This window comes from Sceloporus occidentalis, unplaced genomic scaffold (assembly GCF_023333645.1).
Source record: "Sceloporus occidentalis isolate IW3139 unplaced genomic scaffold, rSceOcc1.0.p SCAF_1, whole genome shotgun sequence".
In the NCBI taxonomy this organism is placed as follows: domain Eukaryota; kingdom Metazoa; phylum Chordata; class Lepidosauria; order Squamata; family Phrynosomatidae; genus Sceloporus; species Sceloporus occidentalis.
In genome coordinates, this window is record NW_028316981.1 from 242473544 (window position 1) to 242497531 (window position 23988).

Sequence of the window (23988 nt, forward strand, 5' to 3'; positions counted from 1 at the left end):
TCTGGGCTTTAGTATGAACTTTAAAGGTGCTATCCAGAGTGTTGAACTCTAGACCCCAAAATAATATAATTGTATGGGAAAGGGGAAGTGATAGTTTACTTTCATAATTAATATATGTCATCAATGGATATAACATATATATCATATATTAACGGAACAATGGCCCGGGCACCCTTCTCCATTTCTCAAACTGTTATGACTACAAGGAATGGTGCCAATGATTCTGTTTTAAATGTGACACAAACTACTTCCTTTTGTTAAAAACATATTTGAAAACTGAAAAGGAAAGCAATGTTTCTAACCTCACCTGATTTGCAGTGCACAGATGTCTTATACTGTTCACTTGACATCTACAGAGAACTCATGTGAACAGAGATGATTTACGTGCAAGATGAGTGTCTAAAACAGAGGCTAAGAATATACTATGACTTGCAAAGAAAAACACTCCTCTTATAAAAAGACTCTCCTCTCCATGCTACGCATAGATTCTCAGGCAACACAGATTCTTTCTGAGCACTGATTGAAGAGGGAATATACTTGGCCTACCCCATATCTCTAGATAACAATGTTGTTTATCTAAGTAAGCCTTTCCAGAGTGCAACAATAGGCAGTCCCACACCTAAGAGATATTTCAGACTGCAGAAAAGAAATAATGTTTCACCTTTATTGCCCATGCCCTTTCATTTCTTTTGTCTCCTGTCACCATTGACCAAAAAGTACCATGAAAAACTAAAATACCTGTTTGACCTAAACCAAAATAATGAATGTACGTACATATTGTGAAAAATGGTTGTTCTATCACAGAAGTTTTAGGGAATGAGTGTCTGTCTCTATCCTTGGAATCTAGATCTGAATGGAAATTAGACAAAAATAAATAATCATTAGCTGTGAAATATGCTACAGTTGAATGTTGTTGGACTGCAGTTTCCAACAGTCCTGACTGTCTGCTAACCTGGCAAGAAATTATTATAGTTTGAACTTCCTTTTGAGTTTTTGGATCTTGTGGAAGAGGTCTCTCATTCTTTCTTTTTTGAACTTTAATGCTTGTGCATTAAACCATATTTGTGGTGCTGAAATCTAGGCTTCCCCTCCTCTCTTTTGCCTCTGACAGGTCTTTAGCCTTAAGTGTTTAATGGCAAGCAGGTACACACTATGGTCTCCTCTATGACTGAAATAGTTGTAGCTATTAATTGTACCAATCATAACAGGTAGCTATCATAATGCACTGTCTATAGTCCATGTAAGTATGATTTTCTTCCTAGCCCTTTCTCCTGAGATAGAAGTTATGAATTAGACTAGTGAGGTTACAGTGACATGTATCTTTGCAAACTGCAATCCAATTTGTAGTGGATATGAACACATATGTCCATGTGAGTTGGAAAGAAAGATGTGTGTCAGACATAGTCCTCCCATCAGGTGAGGAGTACTTGTAAAATTCATATACTATGTGCTATAGTTTTTATTACCATGAGTCCTTGGTTATAGTTCTGTTGTCTCTCCCATTCCAGCCAACCATATTACTGCAGGAAATCAAATAATATGTTTCAACTTGAGAAAGTCACTATACTAGGGCTAGTATTCAAATCTACATCACCTGTTTTACATCTCATAGTCCTTCCTTTGAAGTTGCTGTTTCACTTTCTGTTTGTCCTTGTTAATATGACTTTACTCTGTTCTTCTTAGAGGTTTCTTTGACCCCACACAATCAACAAAACTGCTGTGAACAGTACTGAGAATATCAAATCTGTGGGATTACAATTCATGAGGAAAGACTTGATCTTTTTTCCTAGTTAATTGTGGCTACTAAATAAAGACTTGATCTTTTTTCGTAGTTAATTGTAGCTGCTAAATGTATCAGTTGCTTCTCACCAAAACTGAGAAAGAGTTGGGAGTTTGAGATGTTGAGTCTGGTGTATGGTTTCAAAGAGAGTCATAAAAAAATAAAAGGAATTGAGGAATTTAGACCAGGCACAACTATTGTATATCCAATGGAAAAGAATTGGGATACAATTCAAAATCATCCTATATTTATTGAGTACTGAACTAAAGTAGCACAGAATTTATTTTACAACAATTCTATGGGTAGTTTCAACAAAGCTCCCTACTCCACTCCGGACTTAAAAGAACAAAACCAGTAAAATGTGAACATTCTGGTTTAAATAAAATTGCTAACTCCTACTAGAGTTTATCCATTGAATCTATGGAATGTGCATGAATCTTGCTTTACCCATTTCTCATTTAATTCAATGGGTTTACTCTACATGTAGCAAATAATTGGATTTAGGCCACTTTCCTAATATTAATTCTGGATAAGCTGTATGTAAAATAAATGAAAAGGGACCATGAAAGGCTTACCCATAAGCATAGCGCCATTGTTTGTAAGGAAATGTTGGAGAAGGGTGCATCCTCCCCCCCCAAAAAAAGGGGCAAGCAAGAAAGTTCAATTTACTATAAATAGCGGTATATTCACATTTATCCCAGTTAGAAGTAATTTGCCATTTATATGCAACAAAACATTTGCTTTCATTATTTCAAAGGTTTAGTAAAAAAGAACATTAATTAACTCCTTTTTGGCAATTTGGAAATAAAATGGAAACAAAAATGGATACAAAAGAAACATAAGCAGGAAAATGATTGCTTTTGAATGCTGTCCAATCCATTACAAGAGTCTTTCACTGCAACCTCCCATTTGTAAAATGTTATTATGAGACTCCAGTATTAGAATCACAACACAAATTTGTTTCTTATTTGCAAGAAAGCTGTTGAAAACACTGCTATGTGATTAATCATAAACTTTGCACGCGTAAAACTCCAACAGGGATTAAAAAAAATGGTGGTGGCAGTGAATCAATACAACCATCCCACACAGTTTCTAAAGTGACAGACAATTTTCACTCTTTATGTTGCAAATCAATTGGCAAGTTACTATTGGCAGATTTTCCAGCCAAAGAGTTAAAATATACCAAGGACTCCTTCCCACTGTGATTTAAAGGAAATTTCTGATCGGTTAATATGGCCATAATTTCCATTTGAAACCAGTTCCAATCCTACTTTGATTGATTTCTGTCGTGATACAGTGAGGCAAACACAAAAAACCCAGTTTTTCAAACCCCCCCCCCCCCCCAGTTTTTCCAGCTTTCTACAGTTCTTTTAGGAAGAATCGATTCCGGAGCATGTACAACAAGTAGGAATGATGGATCTGAATCACATCATTCTGGAGAAGAGGGACTAATGGCAGAGGGGTGTTTACCATCCCTCCTCAGTTTTTGGTAGATCCACCATTCCCCCCCTCTCTCAGCACTGTCTTTGTACTTGTGATGTGAACTATGGGTACATGATTTTAAATAAAAATGACAGAAGATTTGATTCACTGATTTCGCAACTGCTTGCAATCAATCAGGCAAGTAATTGCAAAACAAATGAATTGAATCTTCTATCACTTTATTTAATATATATAGTTCCCAAGCTGCGCTGCCTGGGCTGCCGCTTACATCACTGATGACGCAGAGATGATTGACATGCATTTTGAAGCGGCACAAACTAGTGGGGATGACAATCGTAAAAGAAGTGATTACAAGGGGATAATGAAAATATGTGCTTTCATAGTGGGAAAAACAGACTTTTTGAAATCGATTTACCAACACGGAGCAAAGGCAAATCCCAAACCGGTTTAAATGTAAGTGGGAATGAGCCCCAAATGTGAAATCTGGCATGCAACATAATATTGTCGAAAAGAAGAGCTAAAGTTCAAACACAGGTGTCTTCTATGACAGAAATAAAGTTCTTATACTGCCTATTCAATTTCTAACCCTACTAACTGGATATTATTCATTTATCAAGTGAACAACTGCAGTGGGACCAGGAGCCCATATTCAGGTTTGTGGACGTGCCAAAACACTACATCTTTACAATTTTATTTTTGATTTAAAATTTTTAAATTTAATATTTGAGGAAAATAGCTTCATGTGTATGAAAATAAGGTGTGTTTTTTTTAAAAAAAATAGTGGTTATTATTATTATTATTATTATTATTTTAAAAAGTTGGTATGTACTTAAAATTGTATTTATGTAAAACACCCCATTTGCTGTTCCTGGCCATATTTTAAAATTACTGCAACTAAAATGAAAGTAATGAAATTTTTAAAATTGATGTTTATTAACAGTAAAAGTATCATAGAATTTACAAAGAATTAAGATACCTTGTATGCTATTGCAGTACTATACTAAGTTGTCTCATTTGAAAAGTACAAAGTTAATAACACTTGCTGGCATCTGAACTCTATAATGCTGGAGTATGGAATGAGAAGGGGGGAAATTCAAAGTTAAAATGGTTGCAGAAGTAAGGAATGGAGAATTTCCAAGGCTTCTCTGAAGGTTTCTTTGTGATTGGTTAAGATGGAGGAAGATAATGAACTGCAGAGAGCACAAGGAGGCTTAACAGTTGCCTTCCCCTCAGCTCTCAAGCCTGTGCGTACTGTATGTGGGGCAGCAGTGGGTGGAGAGGAATTCAAATGAGGGCTTCAGACTCTTCCTGATCACTCTCACTCCTTTTACTCTCTCTTTAGAAGTGGAGGGAAAAGAAGAGGAGTTCAAGCTGAAGTTTTTGATTGTCCTTCAAAACCCCCCCCCCTTTCCTCACACACTCAAGCTAGTATATGAACAGTGTGTGGTGATGAGATATTCAGGAAGAAGTTTCTTTCCCAGATCCCTTTCACACACCTTCTCTTTCACTTTCTCTCTCAAACTTGTGTGTATATGTGTGAAAATGCAAGGAAGATGCCCAAGAGATGTCCCAAATTATCCCTGATCCATTTTAAACAACTGCTGTCTCACTCTTAGGAGCTGGTATGCATAAGGGCTAGGTATTGGGGGGGGGGGGAGCTCAGTTAAATGTCTCTCTGCTAGACTCAACATCAAATCTGATGATATGCCATCAGTTTTCAGTAGCAAATCATTCATTCAAAGGTATATTCTAAGGACACTAAGTATGGCCCAACTTGGTTCAATAAAGGAATATTATTACATTATGTCTTTCTGATTATATCAAGGGACCATAGAAGGGAAGGGAGTCTCTCAAAACAAATGCAATCACAATAAATAAATAAATAAATAAATAAATCCCTGAAAACCAGAATCAAAACATAAAAATTCAAGCTAAATTATAATCAGAAATGCATACTTCAGATAAAGAGACATAGGCCCTGTACATGCTGGCCATTAAACCTGGCATGGGGGCAGACTTGGGGCATAGCATCCTGATGACGCATGCCCGTCTCTGCCCTACAGGGTGCCCAGATGCTGCACGCCGCTCCTAAAGTACCTTTAGGATCAGACATAAAAATGTCCTCAGACTGAGATCAAAATTGATGCCAGGTGATGGGACTTAACAAAGTCAAGCTCAAATTAAGCCCCCGAAAGTCCCATAAGAACAATACTTTCAGAGATAGAGAAGTCAGATGGTACAAATTGTTGAAACACAATTACTTACGATCACCATAGCAAAGTAAAGGTCCAAGTTTGTAAGCTGCTTCAGAATTTGGTCGATCTGTATCCGTGATGAAAATTTTTGTTACTGGGAGATGTTCTTTGTAAGTGAGGAGGCCTGTGTCGTTTGTCCTAAAAATAATGTGAAGACACAATGTTTCAGATAGTGCTTCAAAATATAGCCATGGGGTTTGTACCTCACATATGTGAAGGAACATTATGGCCCTTGTGATAGCTCTGTGTAGTAAAGAGATGCATTTTCAAAACAGGTAGTTAAGCAGTCAAGTTATAGAACTGTTTACCTAAATAGCCATTCACAACTTGAAAATGTTTTTTTTTAAAAAAAAAAAATCAAAAAGGAAATCTTTATTTTTTTTTTCATTTTAAAAAAGTGACACAATTTTACTGTGTCATTGCATTTAATGAGACTTGAGCATCCATGGATTCTGATATCCACAATAGGTCCTGGGATCAAACCCCAGCAGATACAAAAGGCTCACTGTAGATGATTTGTCCAGGAGTAATTCAAGGTGTGTGCGTGGGGGGGGGGGGGACACATTCAATCAAAGTTATATAAGAGGAAGCAAATAATAGGACATTTGCGCTTGCATCAGTGAAAGAATCAATCAATGATAGACCTTAGTTCAAATTTCATTTATGGATTTGTTATGTTGCTTCAGCTTCTCAGTCTCAGGACTCCATTTGGAAGAGTTATAAGTATCACTTTCTTCCTGGATCTGTGAAGAACTGATGAAAGAATTGTAAGGGAGTTTGCATGTAGGGTTCTATTGTAAGTTGCTGGGTGTGTGTGTGCAGATACATTTGTGTCTTCCTTGCAAAGAAAAATGCTGGGGTATGATAATCTAATTCAGGGGTAGGCAACCTGTGGCCCGCGGGCCGGATGCGGCCCGGCGAGGCCTTGGGACCGGCCCCAGCCCAGTCCTGCCGCTGATTGCCGCCGGCGTCTTTGGCGTCTCGTGCAAGGGGCATGGTGGGGCAATTGTCTATAGAAGCCTCAGAAACATGCATTTATCTTAACATTTTTTAAAAAATCAGCAAATTTTTTTGTGTGTCCTCCATTTTTTATTTAAAAAGTGCCCTCCATTTGAAAATTTTGCCCTACATTTGTCCTGGTTTATTTATTTATTTAATTTTTAAAAAAATATTTAATTATTTGTTTTTTGGCTTCGCCCCCCCCCCCCCCAGTTGTCTGAGGGACAGCAACCCGGCCCCCGGCTCAAAAGGGTTGCCTACCCCTGATCTAATTCTATGGGGAGGTTAGAATTCATATGAGAAACTGCCTTATACTTCCTTATGTGGAATTGGCCAGTCTAACCTAAAACTGTTGATACGGTTTTTAATTCTCCAAGGTCCAAAACACATTGCAGAAATAATCCAGTTTGACACTGCTTTAACTGCCCTGGTTCAGTGCTCGGGAATCCTGGCAATTGTAGTTTATTGTGGCACCAGGGCTTTCTGACAGAGAAGGCTAAATGTCTCACAAAACTAGAATTTCCATAATTTCCTAGCATTGAGCCAGGACAGTTAAAGTGGTTTTGATTAGATTATTTCTGCAGTGTGTTTTGGCCACAACTGAATTACTGACTGATTCGACTTGAGACTTTTTTATTTTATTTTATTTTAGCTATCAACTTGCTGGTCTTGGAGGAGGAGGAGTTTTCTAAAGCATTTCTAAGCAGTAGGCAAAACTCATCCCCAGAACACAGAAAGTGTTTAACTGAGGGGAATACAGCAAGCAAGATCGGCAACATTCTCTAAAACCTTTTTCCAGAGTGTGGGAAGCTTTCTCACAGGCTACTGTGCAGACCTCAGCCCCTTTCTTGAAGCTTAGGCTCTAGTTTAGTCTTCCCATTTGCACAGATATCTCTCCTGCTTCTTCCTCAACCCAAATGAATTACAGTAATTGTTACACTCTTTTTGAGTGCCCTCTGCCAGTCCACTCGGTGCCAATGATATACTTTAACAACCTGGATCCCTCCTTTCTCTCCTCAAGCTCCATTGGAGAAATACACACACACCCCAATCCATGGTGCTGCTCAAGTTAGTGCATCTGTATCCTGCCAGCAATACTGCCGGCTCTTCTTCACCCTTTCCTTTGCCTAGGGGACACTTCAGCAGCTCCTAACCCCGGATTTCCAACAACCCCACACCCAACTATCAGCCAGGATTTTCAGTCTGTTGCCTAAATGCACCTGGAGTACAGGAAGCATTTCTTTAAGTGGAAAAACAATCCCAAAATGTGTTAGAGCATAGAGCTGCCTATGATATTTATGAGGCTTTCCAGACCGGCACTTTGCACCGGCCTGGATACATGCTAGGGTTGTCCAAGGGCGGCGCCACCACTCGCCCCGCAACCCTAGCACATCACAGTGGTATGATAATGGCAGTGCCCTGTATACACAGGTGCCGCCATTATGACATCACAGCCATGCCACAGCCAAACGGCACAGCATGGGCATGACTTCCCTGTGACACTGCAGGGCGCTTGGGGTCCCCTTTCAGCGTCGCAGGAAGGAGCTCCAAAACGGAGCTCCTTTTTGCCGCACATATCACTGGCGCAGCCTTTACACGGCCACGCCAGTGATGCGGAAGAGAAAAGGGCCAAGTGGCCCCTTTCTCCCCTTCCCTGCAGCTGTCCGGGTGTCCCTGGGGCATGAAGCCCCAAAGACACTCCTTTCCAAGCTGCGGAGAAGCAGTGTTTTGCCGCTTCCGAGGCCTGTAGAAGTGGTGGATTGGGGCCTCTGGGGCTGCCACTGCGGATGCCCAGGCCCCAATCCGGAGGGGAAAGGGGCGGGTGCAGGCCGCCTCAAAGTTACTGCCTAAGTTACTGTGTGCACATTTTCTTGATTTTATAGTTATTGAAATTCCATCCCCCCCCCCACATACACCCCAACATCCTTTTTTTTTCTGTTAAACCTGGCTCCCAGACTTGAGACTCAATGAGACTTGACTTGGGCGTATCTTGCAAGGACTTGAGACTTGAAGGTGGGGACTTTAGACTTGACTTGAGATTTGGAGTAAAAGTTTTGAATACATCACTGCTGATTACTACTTGATTTAGGTTTTGTGGAGCCCTGACATAGCCCTGATGACCAATCTACTAAATGAGCTGCTTGTTGTTTTCTGTCTATGCATTAGAGAATAGCAAAAGTGTATCTGAATAAAGACCCACATTTTTCTTCCACAGAGAAAACTTTAAGGTTATGATATGAAAATGATCATTGACACAATTCTCTAATTATCTAGGACAGATTTTCAACACTCTACACCTAAGAGTAGGTTGTCAGCCTTTGGCAATGTAAAAATAAGATCTAGTGAACTGCACAGTCATAATGTGTGTATGGTGTGTGTGACAAGGCCAGGACATGTAAATAAATGTCCTTGAGGTGGCCAGACACCTAGATTGTATTGCGTACTGGACCTGTGATATGTATGACTCAGGACAATAAGGTAATGTATTATGCCATGGACTGGAGAGTTAAATCAGCCTAGGGTATATATAGCTGTGTCTAACATAAACCATGTGTGGGTTATCATAGAATTTGTTATTAGTGTGTAGAGTGAGTTGTTGGAGTTTCTGTGAGAGCTGATGTAAGCTACTGTGAGTACTGAGAGGAACTCTGTCTGTTTGTTCAGTTTCTTCTACTGTATATAGTATCTCCTTACCACCTGTAAATAATTATCTTCACAATGAGCAATTCGGTCCAGCTACCTGATTTCATCTTGGTATCTCTAGCTTAGGCTGAGACACTGGCATCACATTCCCATCTGTTTGCAGCATGACATTGGTTACTGAGTCTGCTTGCTCACATGCACAAATTCAGAGAGAGTGAGGGAGAGCTGCTATACTCATAAAGTGAAGTTTGTTCCTTAGCTAGTAAATCGTAAGGATGCAGAAATCTAATTTTTGTTCATAAAAACTCTACTGCGTGATCTGAGTTTGCAGAAATGTGTGTAAATGGCCTTTTGAAGTTCTCCACCCTCTTTCTTCCTAGGAAGAAAAAGAATGTGAAGAGCATTTAATCATATATTGTATATCCAGAAGGAAATACTCCAACAGATTTAGCAGTGGCAGGAATACTTCTTTCTGTTCCCTAAGTATCTGGGGTGGTGGGTAGCGGGAGGGTTCTCTTTATTTTTAAGGAGCAGCAACAGTGCTGGCAGCTTAGCCATGTATTTTGCATGATTTCCGTGAGAGGGCAGGGGAGAAGTAACAACCACAATATATAGTAGAGAATATTCAGAGAATATTCAGCAAAACAGCTTTTCTTCTGGAAACATTAAAGAAAAGGTAACACCTCTTTTTTCAGATAAAAGCCTTCTGATGAATGTTGGCTGTATCGAAGGTATGTCAGAATCTTCAAAGAAGCTTTCATTTAAGACAGAAACAAATGCCCAGCTAGGTAACATTTCTCAGATACAACGGAAATATATTTTCTCTCTTTTTAAATTGATTGCACACAAAACAAATGATATTACCATTCATTTCTGTCAGCATCACAATTACAGTCATGTTGGGAATCGATGCAGCTGCCTTGTATTCCACAAGCACATTTCTGAACATCTGGTTTGGAACCTCCCCAGTATGTCTGGGTCTCATTGATTTTGCCAATCCACCAGCTGAATGGAATTCCATCTAAAAGACAGGTTAGAAAATACAGGTGCTTTATAAAGATTACAATTCCACCTTTGTTGTGTTGCTTCAGCTCAAGAAAACCCACATACAAAGCCCTAAAAACTTTTGAAATTTGATCATTTTAAAAGAAAATTAGCTCTACTTCTTCAAAATATTAACAGATTTTTCATTTTAATGTTTCATTATCAGGAACTAACTTACTGTTAAGGTTTCTATCTGTACTACTAGAACAAAAGAACTGGTGGTTCCTAAATCAACCAGGCATGATATTAGAATCATTTATCTTAAGCAGATCACTTATGCAATTTCCTTTACGATAGTATAGTATATGAAAAAAGAGATGCCCTCACCCAAAATATCCAGGTAATTTATTCTATGAAGCAAAGATCAATAGAAGATCAAGGATCTACTTAATGAAGAAATTAGAAGATTAAGGAGAGAAAGCAGAGTTCTCAGTAATAAGGAATAATAATCATAGCTTATTAGTAGTAGTTATAGATATAATAATTAACAAGCATTTGGAACTGTTTTGTATTGGGAGAACTGGGAATCTGAGGGGGTAAAAGCATTCATCAAATTACAGTCTGCAAAGATGCAGTGTCTTTAATGACTGGTTTTTATAATGGGTCTGATATAATAGGAAACAAACTTTGTATGGCCAGTTTTATCCTCAGCCCAGTTTACAGCAAAATTGAGAGAGAGAGATCTCAATTCTACACTACTGTACATTAAACTAAAAGATGCTGCCAAATAAACAGAGCACTAGATGTACAAAATAGACAGAAAAGGGTAATTACTGAAGGACCTGAAGCATGAAGATAATCCATCTTAAAAGAGGAGAAGGAAGGAAAGAAGGTGAACTTTGTAATGAATGCAAAAGCTAAACCACAGGAGGAAGATAATGTTCTCTTATACTGCATGGAAACACACAGGTGTATTCTGCTTTTGTTAGCTATGTGCATTCAAGCTTTTCACAACAACCCCCCACAAAGAAATGTGGATATGTACCTCTTTTTCCCTGACTAACAACTGTCAGCACTTATTGCAGCTTACTGTCAGACATGCCCTCTGCTTCCTTAGCAGTCTCTCTGCTTGCAAAAATATTGACTCATGCACACACAATACAACTGTCAGCCCAGCAGGCCTTCAAAAGACAGAACCATAATTCCAAGAAAAATTAATTAAAACAGAACATGCATAATGAAACAAATGCTTTCTCATGTTTTTGATTTTGCAAAGTTACCCCTAGATGGGAGATTTGGAAACCTGAAATGAATCTCTGTATATTTTACAAACACTACTATTTTTAAATTGCACATATATAGGAACTCAGAAGTGCATGCATAGCTTCTAATGTTCATGGTAACTGATCCCATTTTCTTTTTTTTTACCATTTTATTTAAAATTTTCAAATAAAATAGAACAAGACATAAAAGAAAAAGAAAAGTGGTCTGAAAAGCAGAATCAAAAAAGAAAAAAAGGAAAACAGACAAAAATTAATAAGCTATAAAAGAAAAAGACAAAAAAGCTAAAAATGACTTCTAGTCTGCTCTTCAGAAATTAACTCAACACATTCCCTAAAAAATGCACCAATGCCCTTCTTGTATAATAAATCACCTATTTGCTATAAAATCTAAATTCTAATGAAAAAACTTTTTATTTTTATTAGTAAATTCATTAATAGAAAAATCTCACATTAATATTCAACATCAATATCTATTAACTACTTCTAATTCTATCTCTCCTAGTATGAATTATTCAAAACTGATACAATCTCCTTTTTTTTAAAAAAAACACCAGTTTACTTCCTCATTCACTTTCCTTTAAAATCAATTCCATTTGACCTCAGTGTATTACAACCTCAGCTGTATCTCCCACCTCCACAAAAGAAAATAGAAGGAAAAAAGAAATTACATTCATCTCATCATTTTCAAAAGCTGTTTATACCACAGTTATTCATTTAAGGAAAGTCTACAATCTCCTTCTGAATTATTCTTAATATAATCAAACCACTAAAACCCATTAAAACATCACTTTAACAATTCTGTGCCTGTATTTTAAATCATAAATCTATGATAACAAGACCCATACTCTAGAATGCAAAACATCTAGCCCTTCTCTCATTACCCTTCTTATTTAAATTTAAATTTAATGTTGGACTTTCTACCAAATCTTTGTGATAGGGCAAACCGAGCAAAGCACAAATTACCAAAACCTTAGATGGGAACAACCATCTGAATACTACATTTTTGTTATCTCTCCCCAACTCCATGCCCATACCATTACCTTCACCCCCTTGATGTCATTGTTCCAATCCACATATTTCTTGATATCCCAAATGATCACCTACAGTTGTTCATGAATGACTTACCATGACTACTTGGTTGGAAAGTAGGCCTTTCTGAGGGTCTGGCACTGGTCGATTCAGGTACTCTGAGTGGTTCTTCAGAGCTCAGGCATCCAAGCAATAAGTGGCTCTGAGCCATTACAAGACTCCACTGGGGGTTTCGGGTGAGATCTCACAATGTCTTGCACTGAGTCTCCCAAAGCTTGGGCTGAGATCTCACATGTGATCAATTGGAGGATGAGACTCATCCTGGGGATACCAAATGTAAAGTATCCCCCTTTAACATGCTTAACTATATTGATCGGAGTGGTCCAACCCTCTTTATCAGTTATTTCATAGGAGGGATTGGCTAAACATTGATATAGTGGACTCCTTGTCCCTTGTATCTCAATAGGCATATATTCTTAACAGGCATTAACTTATATTGTCATTGACTGATTCATGATGGTATTATGATTGATTTATTGAGGGTTCTTCTCAATGACTGATAGAATCATCATGATTACTTTATTTTGGAGTTATGACTGACATTGATTGATTTGCAGCTGCATTATGATTGATTTATTATCAAGATATGCTTGAAACTAATTGATTAATTACCCTGTATGAAGCAATAAGGTTGTGGTCATTTTGATAACCCATAGGAATGGGGTCTGGCCCTCTGGCCTAGTGCAATGTTCCACTAAGCCAAAATTTTCACTCCCCAAGTGCTCATCACCAGCTTTCCTATCATTCTCCTATTCCAGGTTGTTTCTGCATTGTTTTTATGAGTTCAGTGTGTGTGTGTGTGTGTGAAATAATTAACATACCATGCTGTGATTTTGCATCTTACATCTTTTTGAAATCAAAAATGCACTATAGGCAGAAAACAGGTTCTCACCTGAGCTCATTCCTGATGCCTGCCTATTAGACATCAAATACCCAAGCCACCAGGAAGCCAGTGTTTAGAGCCGGTCTGTTTCTGCCCCTAACTGAAAAAGAGACGTTGTTAACATGAGCTTTCGTAGACTTGAACCTACTTCCTTACATGGATGGGAAAGCAGGCTGAAGTCTATGAAAGCTCATGCAACCAACTTCTCTCTTTCAGTTGGTCTCAAATGTGATATAAGATCCCTCTGCAAACAGAACTCTGGACACTTAGCAGATATGTTGAATCATTTTACTTGCTTTCTTTTATCTATACTGTACAGGCTGTATACTCAGCCTCTGATAGAGAAGTATACAAATTTGATCCTGTGGTGATCTGTTTTCTATTAGGTTAACAATCAAGAATTGGTGAACGTTTTTTTTTTTTTTAATTTCCTGCATTTTCCAGCATATTTAAAAGTAAATATTTGAACAAGCAATTGTTGATTGAGCAAATATTGATAAAGAAAGTAGGTGAGGATTGGCTGTAACCAACATGTTTGGATATTGAGAAAACAAGAATTGGCAAAACAGTGCATGACTTTCAGATATCTACATTCTCAGATTGCTGGGGAGTTTTCCCCACAAATGAAGGATCCCAGAGGAAGGATCCAATTTGCTTTTCTTAGACCAAAGCTGTAAACTGTTCTCTGGAGGGAAGAAAGCAAGGCAGACAGTTTTTTATCTTCAAACCTGGACTAGCTAGCTAGATTGTGTGACAATACATACAGGTCTGCAGTGAACAAGCTGTACTACTTTGATTTTTATGTCAAGCCAGTCACGAACAGTGTAACAGGTTCAGAAACAACTAAAGAATCATTTCTTCTGTGATTCTCTGTAATAAAAAAATATAAAACCCTTCTTTCTCAGTCTACTTATGAAGATGTATTCTTTGGCTTACAGTCACATTACCCCCCAAACTGTCAGCAATATGAATACGTCTAGTTCATCTTTCCCTTTCCCTGAGATTCAACTTCATTGGAGTTTAAATAAAACACAGTAGCAGACCATGACAGTTAGAACACATACAATTTAGGAACTTTTCCAAAGAGGTCATGTTGCCTGTTTCAAGAATACAGTGAGAAGTTTGAAACGTTGGATGATATAGGATAATAACTAGTCATAATGGGGTTTTTGTTTTTGTTTTTAGCTGAATACACCAAACGCTTCTGGAAAAGAATCAGGAACAGTTGTTTGTGTTTTGATGTGTGTTTGGTAATGCTATTAGATGATGATGATGATGATGATGATGATGATGATGATGATGATGATGATAGTAATAATAATAAAATTTATTTGTATCCCACCCCTCTGAGAACAATCGGGGTGGCTAACAAAGTTAAAAATACAAAACATATAAAATCCCTGGTACCCTCCCCTCCTTAAAAAGTATTAAATTCAATGCAATATTTAAAAAACAGAACAAACAACAACAACAAACAAACAAGCATACAAGTTATAACTAAGCAGTGACAGGTCCAGGTTCTTGTTTGGCTGTGAATGCTAATAATCAGATGAAAGTAAAATGATTCATTTGATTTGACTTCTATTCTGGAAAGAACACACATGTTAAATATATAGAACATTTAGCATGAGATGTCTTCCAAAGCTTCTTTTTGAATTTTTCATATAGGAATTACTATGAAGTGCAGTGAAACCCAATTTCTGACTAAACAAACAATACAGGTGGAGTCTCCCTTGTCCAGAAGCCTAAATTTGTCCAAATCTCAAAACTTTTTCAGGGGTGTCTGAGATAGTGACACCTTTGCTTTCTGATGGTTCAACATAAAAAAAATTTGGTTCATACAATTATTAAAAATAATGTATAAAATTACCTTCAGACTATGTGTATAAGGTATATATGAAACAAAAAGGAAGTTTAAACATGGGTTCCATCTCTAAGATATCTCATTATGTACATATATGCAAATACAGGTATTCCAAAATCCCCCTCCCCCCCAAAAAAAAAATCCAAAACACTTCTAATCTGTAACATTTCAGATAAGGAAGAATCAAAATGTACTTTGTGCTATAGGGATAATTTTTATTTTCCCAATAATCAGATGCTGAGTTTGTCATATACACTCAATGGAACATTACCACAGCAGCAGTAGTAGTAAGTTTTAGTGATTTTATTTCATAACACTGTTTCCCACAACTATTGGCAAGGTTTGGTTAGCAGAGATAGCACTAGAGAACTTCCCCTGTTGTTTTGGAAGCAGCTGGCAGACAGACCCAACACCAACACCCCTTTGGGCTATCTCTGGTGCAAGAAGGAATTGGGACAAGGATCCTGATTCTACCTGTGGCATCAGAAATCACTCATGGGAGGGATGGGGCCATCAAGCAGCTGCTTCTCAAGTGACAGGGGAACAGATATCTACCTGTCAGTCATAGCAGCTACTTCACAGTAAGTGAAGACGGTGGTGTCTGGCTGGGTCTCATTGCAGAATACTGTAATTGCAATGCTTGAGGCATCCATAAATCCCATACAGGATTCCAGCCTATTTATTTATTAATTGACTTACTTATTTATTATCATTTGAGTATTCAAATTCTCTGATGGGCCTATTCAGTACCAGAGGCAGCTGGCAACTTCTATATGGCTTTGTGAATTTCCTTTTAGACCAAACTTTATATGAGTTGCCCAAGTTTCTGGATTCCCCCCCCCCCAAAAAAAGCCAGTTTATTCATAATTTAGTTTATAACCAGAGCGTATTTATCATCCTACTAAGATGGCAGCCACTCTCTGCCAGGATTCTCCACTAATACTGCAAACTGTGGCATTCTGCAATGTTTCTACAATGGTTTATTTTTGTATGTTTCAAATTTGCTGAATGTGGAGAAGTCAAATCTGGCTGCAGTGACACATCTTGATTGCATCCCATCTAAATTATTGTCACACAGACCATGTGGAACTGTCTCTGGAAAATGTTTAAGGAAACTTTAGCAGGTCCAAAATGGGTGTTGACTGAACCTAGTTACAGGAAAGAAATAATTCCCTGCTGAAACAGCTCTCCTTGCTAGTAGTTCATTGACAGGCATAAACTGAAGTATTGGTTACAAGCTATAAAACCTTATATGGCTTAGGTCCAGACTACCTGAAAAAATGTTACTCCCGACACAAACCTACCCTAGTCCCAATATCCTCATGGAGAGGGTTTTTTATTCATCCCACTACCATTACACAGGTCCATTTGATTAAGATATGAGAGAGCGCCTTTTTGACGAATGATGCTATTCTGTGGAATTCTCTTCCATGGGAAGCTAAGCTGGCGACCTCTCTGTTCTCATTTTGCTGATGGGCAAAGGTCTTTTTGTTTAAACAGGCATTTGATGATTGGTTATGAGGAGTATGCTGTATTTTTTAAAACTTTAAACAATTTTTATTTTCTTTAAGATTAATGGCACTTTAATATGATAGCTTGTTTAATTGTATTTTAACTTTTTGATCACCAGGTTTTTAGCTTTATCTTGCTTGAGCCTTGTAAGCTGCTTGGGCCCGATGTTTGGGAAAAGGCAAATCAATAAACAAATAAATTTAGTGTTTCAACAGCAACATTGACAACAACAGTAGTGAAATCTTAATTATTTATGCTATAACATCTTGTAATATTCTCTGCCACCAATTTTCTCAACATGCCTTCAATAGATTTGTGTTGAAACAACAGTGAAGTATTTTTAATCACAAAAACAGTATTAGTTCTTTCTATATATATTTTTAAAAGGGTGCCCTGGGCTTCTTTTATCAACAGTGATATTTACTTTACTCCAGGCCAAATTATTAAATATTAAATTATTTTGCATGCAGGCAAGGAAGGAACATTGTTATAATTTTTGCTAAATGGTAGAATTACACAAGAATTGAGTTTGTACCTAGTTAATGCTTCATATGAAGCTCATTATACATTGACTTTGATGCTTTGTTGTTTTGTTGTTGTTGTTCAGAAGCTTCTCAGCAACTTAGAAGATAAAGATTTGCTTTACTAAATCTTTAAAAAGTTTTTAAAAAAAGAAAAGAAAAGAAAAGAAAACAATAATGGCAAGATGCCATAACCTTGGCAGAATTAAACACATATAGTGCTTTGTTGACTATAACAGGTTATGTGGCATAATGTCGGCATTACTTACCTTGCTTATTTGAAAGCCGTGACTTTTTGCAGTAGTAAGCAAGCTCCTGTTCACAATGTTCTGCATGGTTAATTGTAGCCTGAAGCTGTTCCAGCATGACAGGGTATTTAAAAATCACAGTGTGGGGGTTCTCTCGATTAGCACTTTTGACTCTGGTTAATTCCATGTTGTTGTGTTGAATAATTGTCCAAGTGGCGTCTTTGCAAAACAGACAGAAAATAGAAAAACACAATGAAAAATCAGGTATACACACAAAAGGGGTGAATACTTTTTCATTCCTCTCGGGACAATTCCTCTCAGAGTTTTACTTATTCTCATGCTGAAGAAGAAGAAGAAGAAGAAGAAGAAGAAGAAGAAGAAGAAGCCCCCTTTATCAGAATGTCTTTTGAGTTTGTGAGCTTTCTCTGTTATTTTGCTTCAGAACAATACTAAGTCCAAGACACTCTTGGTAGCCAGGTTGCCACTACAATTGCTGCTGCTGCTCTTTTCTGGTAGCAACCAAACAGAAAACTCTTTTAAAAAGTACAAAAATATGGTATTCCACTGCTAACAATGGCCTCATACAAACAGGCCAAAATAAGGGTGCTTCGGGTCACTTTGGAGGTATGCTATTTAAATGATGCATGCATCCTAAGAGTCTGGAAGCCACACTGGACTCAGGCATCATTTAATCAGCATACCTCCAAAGTGCCCCGAAGCAGCTTTATTTTGGCCTGTCTGTACGGGACCAGTGAAGCCCAACTAAAAAACTCTTCCTGTGTATAGATTTTGTGAAATGGTACTCCTCCTACAATATTTTTTTCTGGCGAATAGAATGTAGAATTTCAAGAGAACATTTGCACATAGCTCAGAGGTATATTTATGGAGGGGGACGCATTAGGGACATTTGCCACACAAATACGAATTCTGCCCCTCCATGAAATTTCTCTTCAGCCTCCAAATTTCTAGCACTGCAGAAAGTGAGATGCTGAAAATCATTCATATACACAATTCCTTTATTTGCTGTGTTCACATTTCCTTGGCAGTTTTGCCAGCCCCTTTACTTTTTGTGCCCAAACTCTAGTTCTAAATGTTTGACTTAAATTTTAAGGGACTACAATATGAGAAATTTGGGGAATTTAATTGGGTGAAATTTTTATTTGAGCAGTGTTAATGGCTCTCCTTCTCCCCCCATATTGACACCCTAACACAGCTCTATGGATACAACATACAAGTTTTGTAAAGGATTAAAAATCCCACTTGTCTGGTTCTTTATTTTTCCTCGGATTCATTGTGCCTTATCCCACCCAGCTCTGTAACTCCCCTTTACCTATAGCCCTAAGCAGGTGTTTGCATGGGCAAGAAGCCAGCATTTCACAAACTCAAGTTTCCCTAGGTTCCCATGTACCCCATAGATGTTTGAACATAAATATATAAAGAGGAATTTAAATGCTCTTTGTTGGACTCTGTTACAGAGCTCTTATGAGTGGGAATGGTGTCGTTTATGTGCAGTTGTTCACCTCAACTAGAGCAGACCTATTCATTAACAGAGCAGGTGTAAATGCTGCTTTACCAAGTTACAATAGATTTAATGGGTTTCTGCTAGCTGAGATTAGCAGTAGTTTTATACACCAGAAAATACAGAGAAACCGTGGCCTGTGTGTTATGTGTGCCTGCGAAGCTAGTTTTGAATCCCTCAGGACCCCCCACATCCAGTTTTGTAAGGTTTTTTTGTTTGTTTGTTTTATATTTCTGCCTTCCAATACATTTCTCTAGGGATTAGGTGGACTATTTTGCCACATTTTTAGCCCTGCCAGAGAGGCCTTCTTGTAAATAGAAATCTACCAGTTTTGGTTAACTTTCTGTTTACAACAGCATCTTTTGTGGATGTAAAATGATCCTGGAGGGATGAGAAAATAATAAAAATGATGCTTCATGCAAGCATTTTGGTGATGGAAAGGGGGCAGGAATCGTTACAAAAATATGGCAGAGAGCCTTTTTAGTGGTAGGATGAGAAATAGTAAAGACTTCCTCCAAAGTCTTGGAGGAGAGGACAGACAGAAATCATAGAATCATAGAGTTGGAAGAGACCGCAAGGGCCATCCAGTCCAACCCCCTGCCATGCAGGAAATCCAGATCAAAGCATCCCCGACACATGGCCATCCAGACTCCGTTTGAAGACCTCCAAGGAGGGAGACTCTACTACACTCTGAGGAAGTGTGTTCCACTGTCGAACAGCCCTTACTGTCAGGAAGTTCCTCCTAATGTTGAGGTGGAATCTCTTTTCCTGCAGCTTGCATCCATTGCTCCGGGTCCTAGTCTCTGGAGCAGCAGAGAACAAGCTTGCTCCCTCCTCAATATGACATCCCTTCAAATATTTAAACAGGGATATCACCTCTTAACCTTCTTTTCTCCAGGCTAAACATACCCAGCTCCCTAAGGCATTCCTCATAGGGCTTGGTTTCCAGACCCTTCACCATTTTAGTCGCCTTCCTTTGGACACGCTCCAGTTTCTCAATGTCCTTTTTGAATTGTGGCGCCCAGAACTGGACACAATATTCTAGGTGGGGCCTGACCAGAGCAGAATATAGTGGCACTATTACTTCCCTTGAACTAGACACTATACTTCTATTGATGCAGCCTAAAATCGCATTGGCCTTGTTAGCTGCCGCATCGCACTGTTGACTCATGTTCAATTTGTGGTCTACTTGGACTCCTAGATCCCTTTCGCATGTTGTCTCCTCAAGCCAGGTGTCCCCCATCCTGTATCTGTGCATTTCATTTTTTCACCCTAAGTGCAGTACCTTACATTTCTCCCTGTTGAAGTTCATTTTGTTAGCTGTGGCCCAGCTTTCTAGTCTATTCAGGTCATTTTGAATTTTGATCCTGTCCTCTGGAGTATTAGCTATTCCTCCTAATTTGGTGTCATCTGCAAATTTGATAAGTATTCCCCCAATTTTTTCCTCCAATGCAACTTGCTAAATTTAATTATCAAATATGAGTGTACATAATTTTCAACCCCTTCATTTCCTTTGTATTTATTTATTTTTCTTTGTATTTATTTATTTATTTATGTAAATGCTTATATAGAAACAGATGAAACACTGCAAAAACCAATCCCAATATGATCATATTTAGGAGTCCGTGTGTGTGTGTGTGTGTATCATACAACATATATCAACATACAAATGTATATTATATATATGTTGTTGATGCACATATATATACCTAGAAAAACGGTTTTGAAAACACATTTAAAATAAGAATTTTGATATATTTATATGTACAACCACATTGGACTTGACTCAGATTCTTCTGGAATCAGCAACACAATCATCTGGGTGTGCAAAATTAACCCACTAGCAAAAGGTGGCAGAAGAGAGAGGAAGCATTGCTAATTTCAAACTTTCTGTACAACTCTCTGCACCTTCTTCCCCAGTTTTCCAGAAGCTCCTCCCAGTAGAGATGTTCAGGGATTACATGAGGTTTCAGTGCATGAGGGGATCAGTAAAACTCTTTCCCCCTTATCCATTCGGTAAGGGTCAGAAGCTTTCTATAGATAGAAAGAGGCCTTCCATTCACAGGAAGCATATTAAATATGACAGCCATTGTTTGGATGGGCTTGATGGTGTTGTATCAGATAATGTAATACATATGTCTGTTGGAAAACACCCCCAATTTGTTCATACAGAGTTGTATCAGTTCCAAGGGCAAGACAAGGCATAAAAACTTGAAAGAGCCAAAATACATGGCAAACTACACCTTGAGAGTATTCTGTAAAAAAGTGGAATTATTATTTTTTTAACTATATAATGGAACAATGAAGAATTTGCAAAATGTTCTTTCCACTTCAGAAACAGTGCCACATGATTTCAAATTCCAAAATCAAAGAAGAAATTCAGATTACAATAACTTTGGAAGCACTACTAATCTGTTTTCTAAAAGGGCATCAAGCCAAATGCTAGTTTCATTGCATCCAAATCAGTGTTAGCTCCAGGCAGGGGAAGTCTGGGGCAAGGTACTCATAGTGGCTTCTCCTCTTTGTGGACCCCTTTCTATGCTTGACATTGCTTGTGTGTTTAGAGAAGGCAGGCAAAGAAGCAGAAAAAGGACAGGAAATTCTGCATGCAGCACCCTGGATGTAAAATGATCCTGGGGGGATGAAAAAAATGACAGAATGATGCTTCATGCAAGCATTTTGGTGGTGGAAAGGGGGCAGGAATTGTTACAAAATGTGGCAGACAGCCTTTTCGTTGGTAGGATGGGAAAAGGGAGCTGAGAGGCTTGCCAGATACTCAGTTATGCTGACTCCAATACTGTCCATGATACAAACAGTGGCATGACTAGAGGGGGTGGGGGTGCGGACCACACCAGGTGACACCCTAAGGGTGTGTGTGACACCACCGCTTCACAAACATGGGGCGAGTTGAGTTTTAGTGGCTGGAGAAAGGGAATGTTTGCTTGATTGTTTAGAGTTAGCAAATGAGTGAGCATCCTCTTTCTCCATCCACTGACTGAACTGGGAAGGTGTTTTATTTTATTTTATTATTTATGGTATTCATACCCTACCCTTCAGGCCTAAGGACTCTCAGGAACAGCTTACAATTATTATTATTTGTAATTAGATGGTTCCCTGTCCTCAGGCACTGCCATAGACACTCAAACACAAGATAACAAGAGAGAGGGGAGGCTGGAAGGCCAGGCCCTTCTCCTTCACCAGCTACCACCACCTTTCACTTTGCCTGGGTTCTCCCCCAGGTTCCCTGGCTGCCTATGAGACAGCTGGCACCACTTGAGCTAGCTTTGCTGCATCCGTGCTCCCAACACCCTCCATCACCATTTCTCCTCTTCTCTTCACCTTCCTTGGTCTCCCCAAGGCTCCGGAGCAAGTGTCTCTTCCCTCTTTTTCCTCAACAAGGCAGCAGGTGCACTCAGGAGGCAACAGCATGAGTAACAGCATCATTTCTGACTGAACTGAAAGTATGTGTGTTTGTGGGGGGTCTCAATGGTTGGAGAAAGGAGAAGTCTGCTGAATTTCTCATTTTAGAGAGCAAGAGTCTTATGTAAATATATTTAGGCTGTGTGTATGATAGTTGTTTATGTCGTAACTATTGCCATTACATTCAGTGATATATGGGAATTACAATTTATAAATAATGTTAGTTAAAAAAAACATTACTAAGGATTTTGTATGGTGTGGTACATGAGGAGATCAATGGGGGGGGGGGGGCACCATGAGCTACTGCACCAGATGACACCAACCCTAGTGATGCCACTGAATGCAAACACTTCTATTCATCCTGTGAGCCTTTTGACCCTGTCTAAATCACAAAGTGGTTTCCTGAAGCTACTATCTGCATGGTGATCAAATGAATATGCCATTCACAGCACAATCCTAACATGTTTACTCAAAAGTAAAACCCACTGACTTACCTGGTAGACTTGGGTTTAGGATTGCTGCCATACAACACAAACTCCTGCATCCTTTTATGGTATCATGGTGATTAATAATTTCCCCTAGATTTCCCCTAGGGCAAATTCATTCACTGCCCTCCAGCTGTGTTGTCAGCAAAAATCCCTGTCCTTTTGTGCATTGGGAAAGATTGACCCTCCAAAGCAGAACAGTGTACTACAAATTATACTGCTACATTCCAGAAAGCAGAGACAAGGTAGGCTGCTTGCTAGACAGGAAAGTCAATTTTAGAACAAGCTGCTCAGCATATTTTAGGGTACATTTTGTCCAATTTTATTTTTATTAGTTTATCATCCTTTGCCCTTGTTTGATGCCTACCTTATGCAAGAACTTACTATTATAATCTTGGCCAGTCCATTCACTGCATTTATTTATAGACCTAGTGTCTCCTGAGAAGCTTAAATCAATATTTTACAGTTAAGTGTTTTAACTATTCTGCAGAACAGAATACCTTACCTTCAGCATCCTTCATATTGCGAGGTCTGGAAATGACTGACACCAAAAGGAATATTTTTAAAGATATATAAAACAACTATGGTAGGAATGTAGAATGAGGATGTTAAGGTTTATCTATCAGATGAGGGGTTTGCATCAATTCTATACACACACACACACACACACACACACACACACACACACTCTTGGGAATAAGCTCCACTGAAGTAAACAAGACTAATTTTTGAGTAGACAAACATGAGACACATACCATATGGAAGTGCATGCAGCCAGTGTTGGTGAGATAAATTGCAACCCAGTGTGAGACTAAATGTAAGATTAAATTTAACTCAAAAGGTTTTATACCTCTAAAGACTGAGGGAGAAATGGGGATGTTTCTAACTCTGCACCCACAGGCCTAGATAGACATAAGAACAATGCTTCTATACAAAGACTTGTCATCCGATTTGAAGCTTTGGACCTCAGGCCTGTGATATTGAAAATGACCTCCATGAATAAGAGACGATAACAGTTCCTCCCTCTCCAGCTGCCTGAGAAGAAAGCCACATGAATATC

General features: G+C 38.6%; 1 protein-coding gene across 1 annotated transcript in view; it reads right to left on the reverse strand.

Annotated features, from left to right (window-relative positions):
• LOC149323688 (contactin-associated protein-like 4) overlaps positions 1 to 23988 on the reverse strand; it is a 351361-nt gene that overhangs the window by 64932 nt on the left and 262441 nt on the right. Inside the window, exons 13-15 of the mRNA XM_089491044.1 lie at positions 17526 to 17723; positions 9985 to 10141; positions 5489 to 5616 (exon numbers count right to left, since the gene is read on the reverse strand). Of these exons, the coding sequence (XP_089347170.1) occupies positions 5489 to 5616; positions 9985 to 10141; positions 17526 to 17723 (483 nt within the window). The remainder of the gene's footprint in view (positions 1 to 5488; positions 5617 to 9984; positions 10142 to 17525; positions 17724 to 23988) is intronic.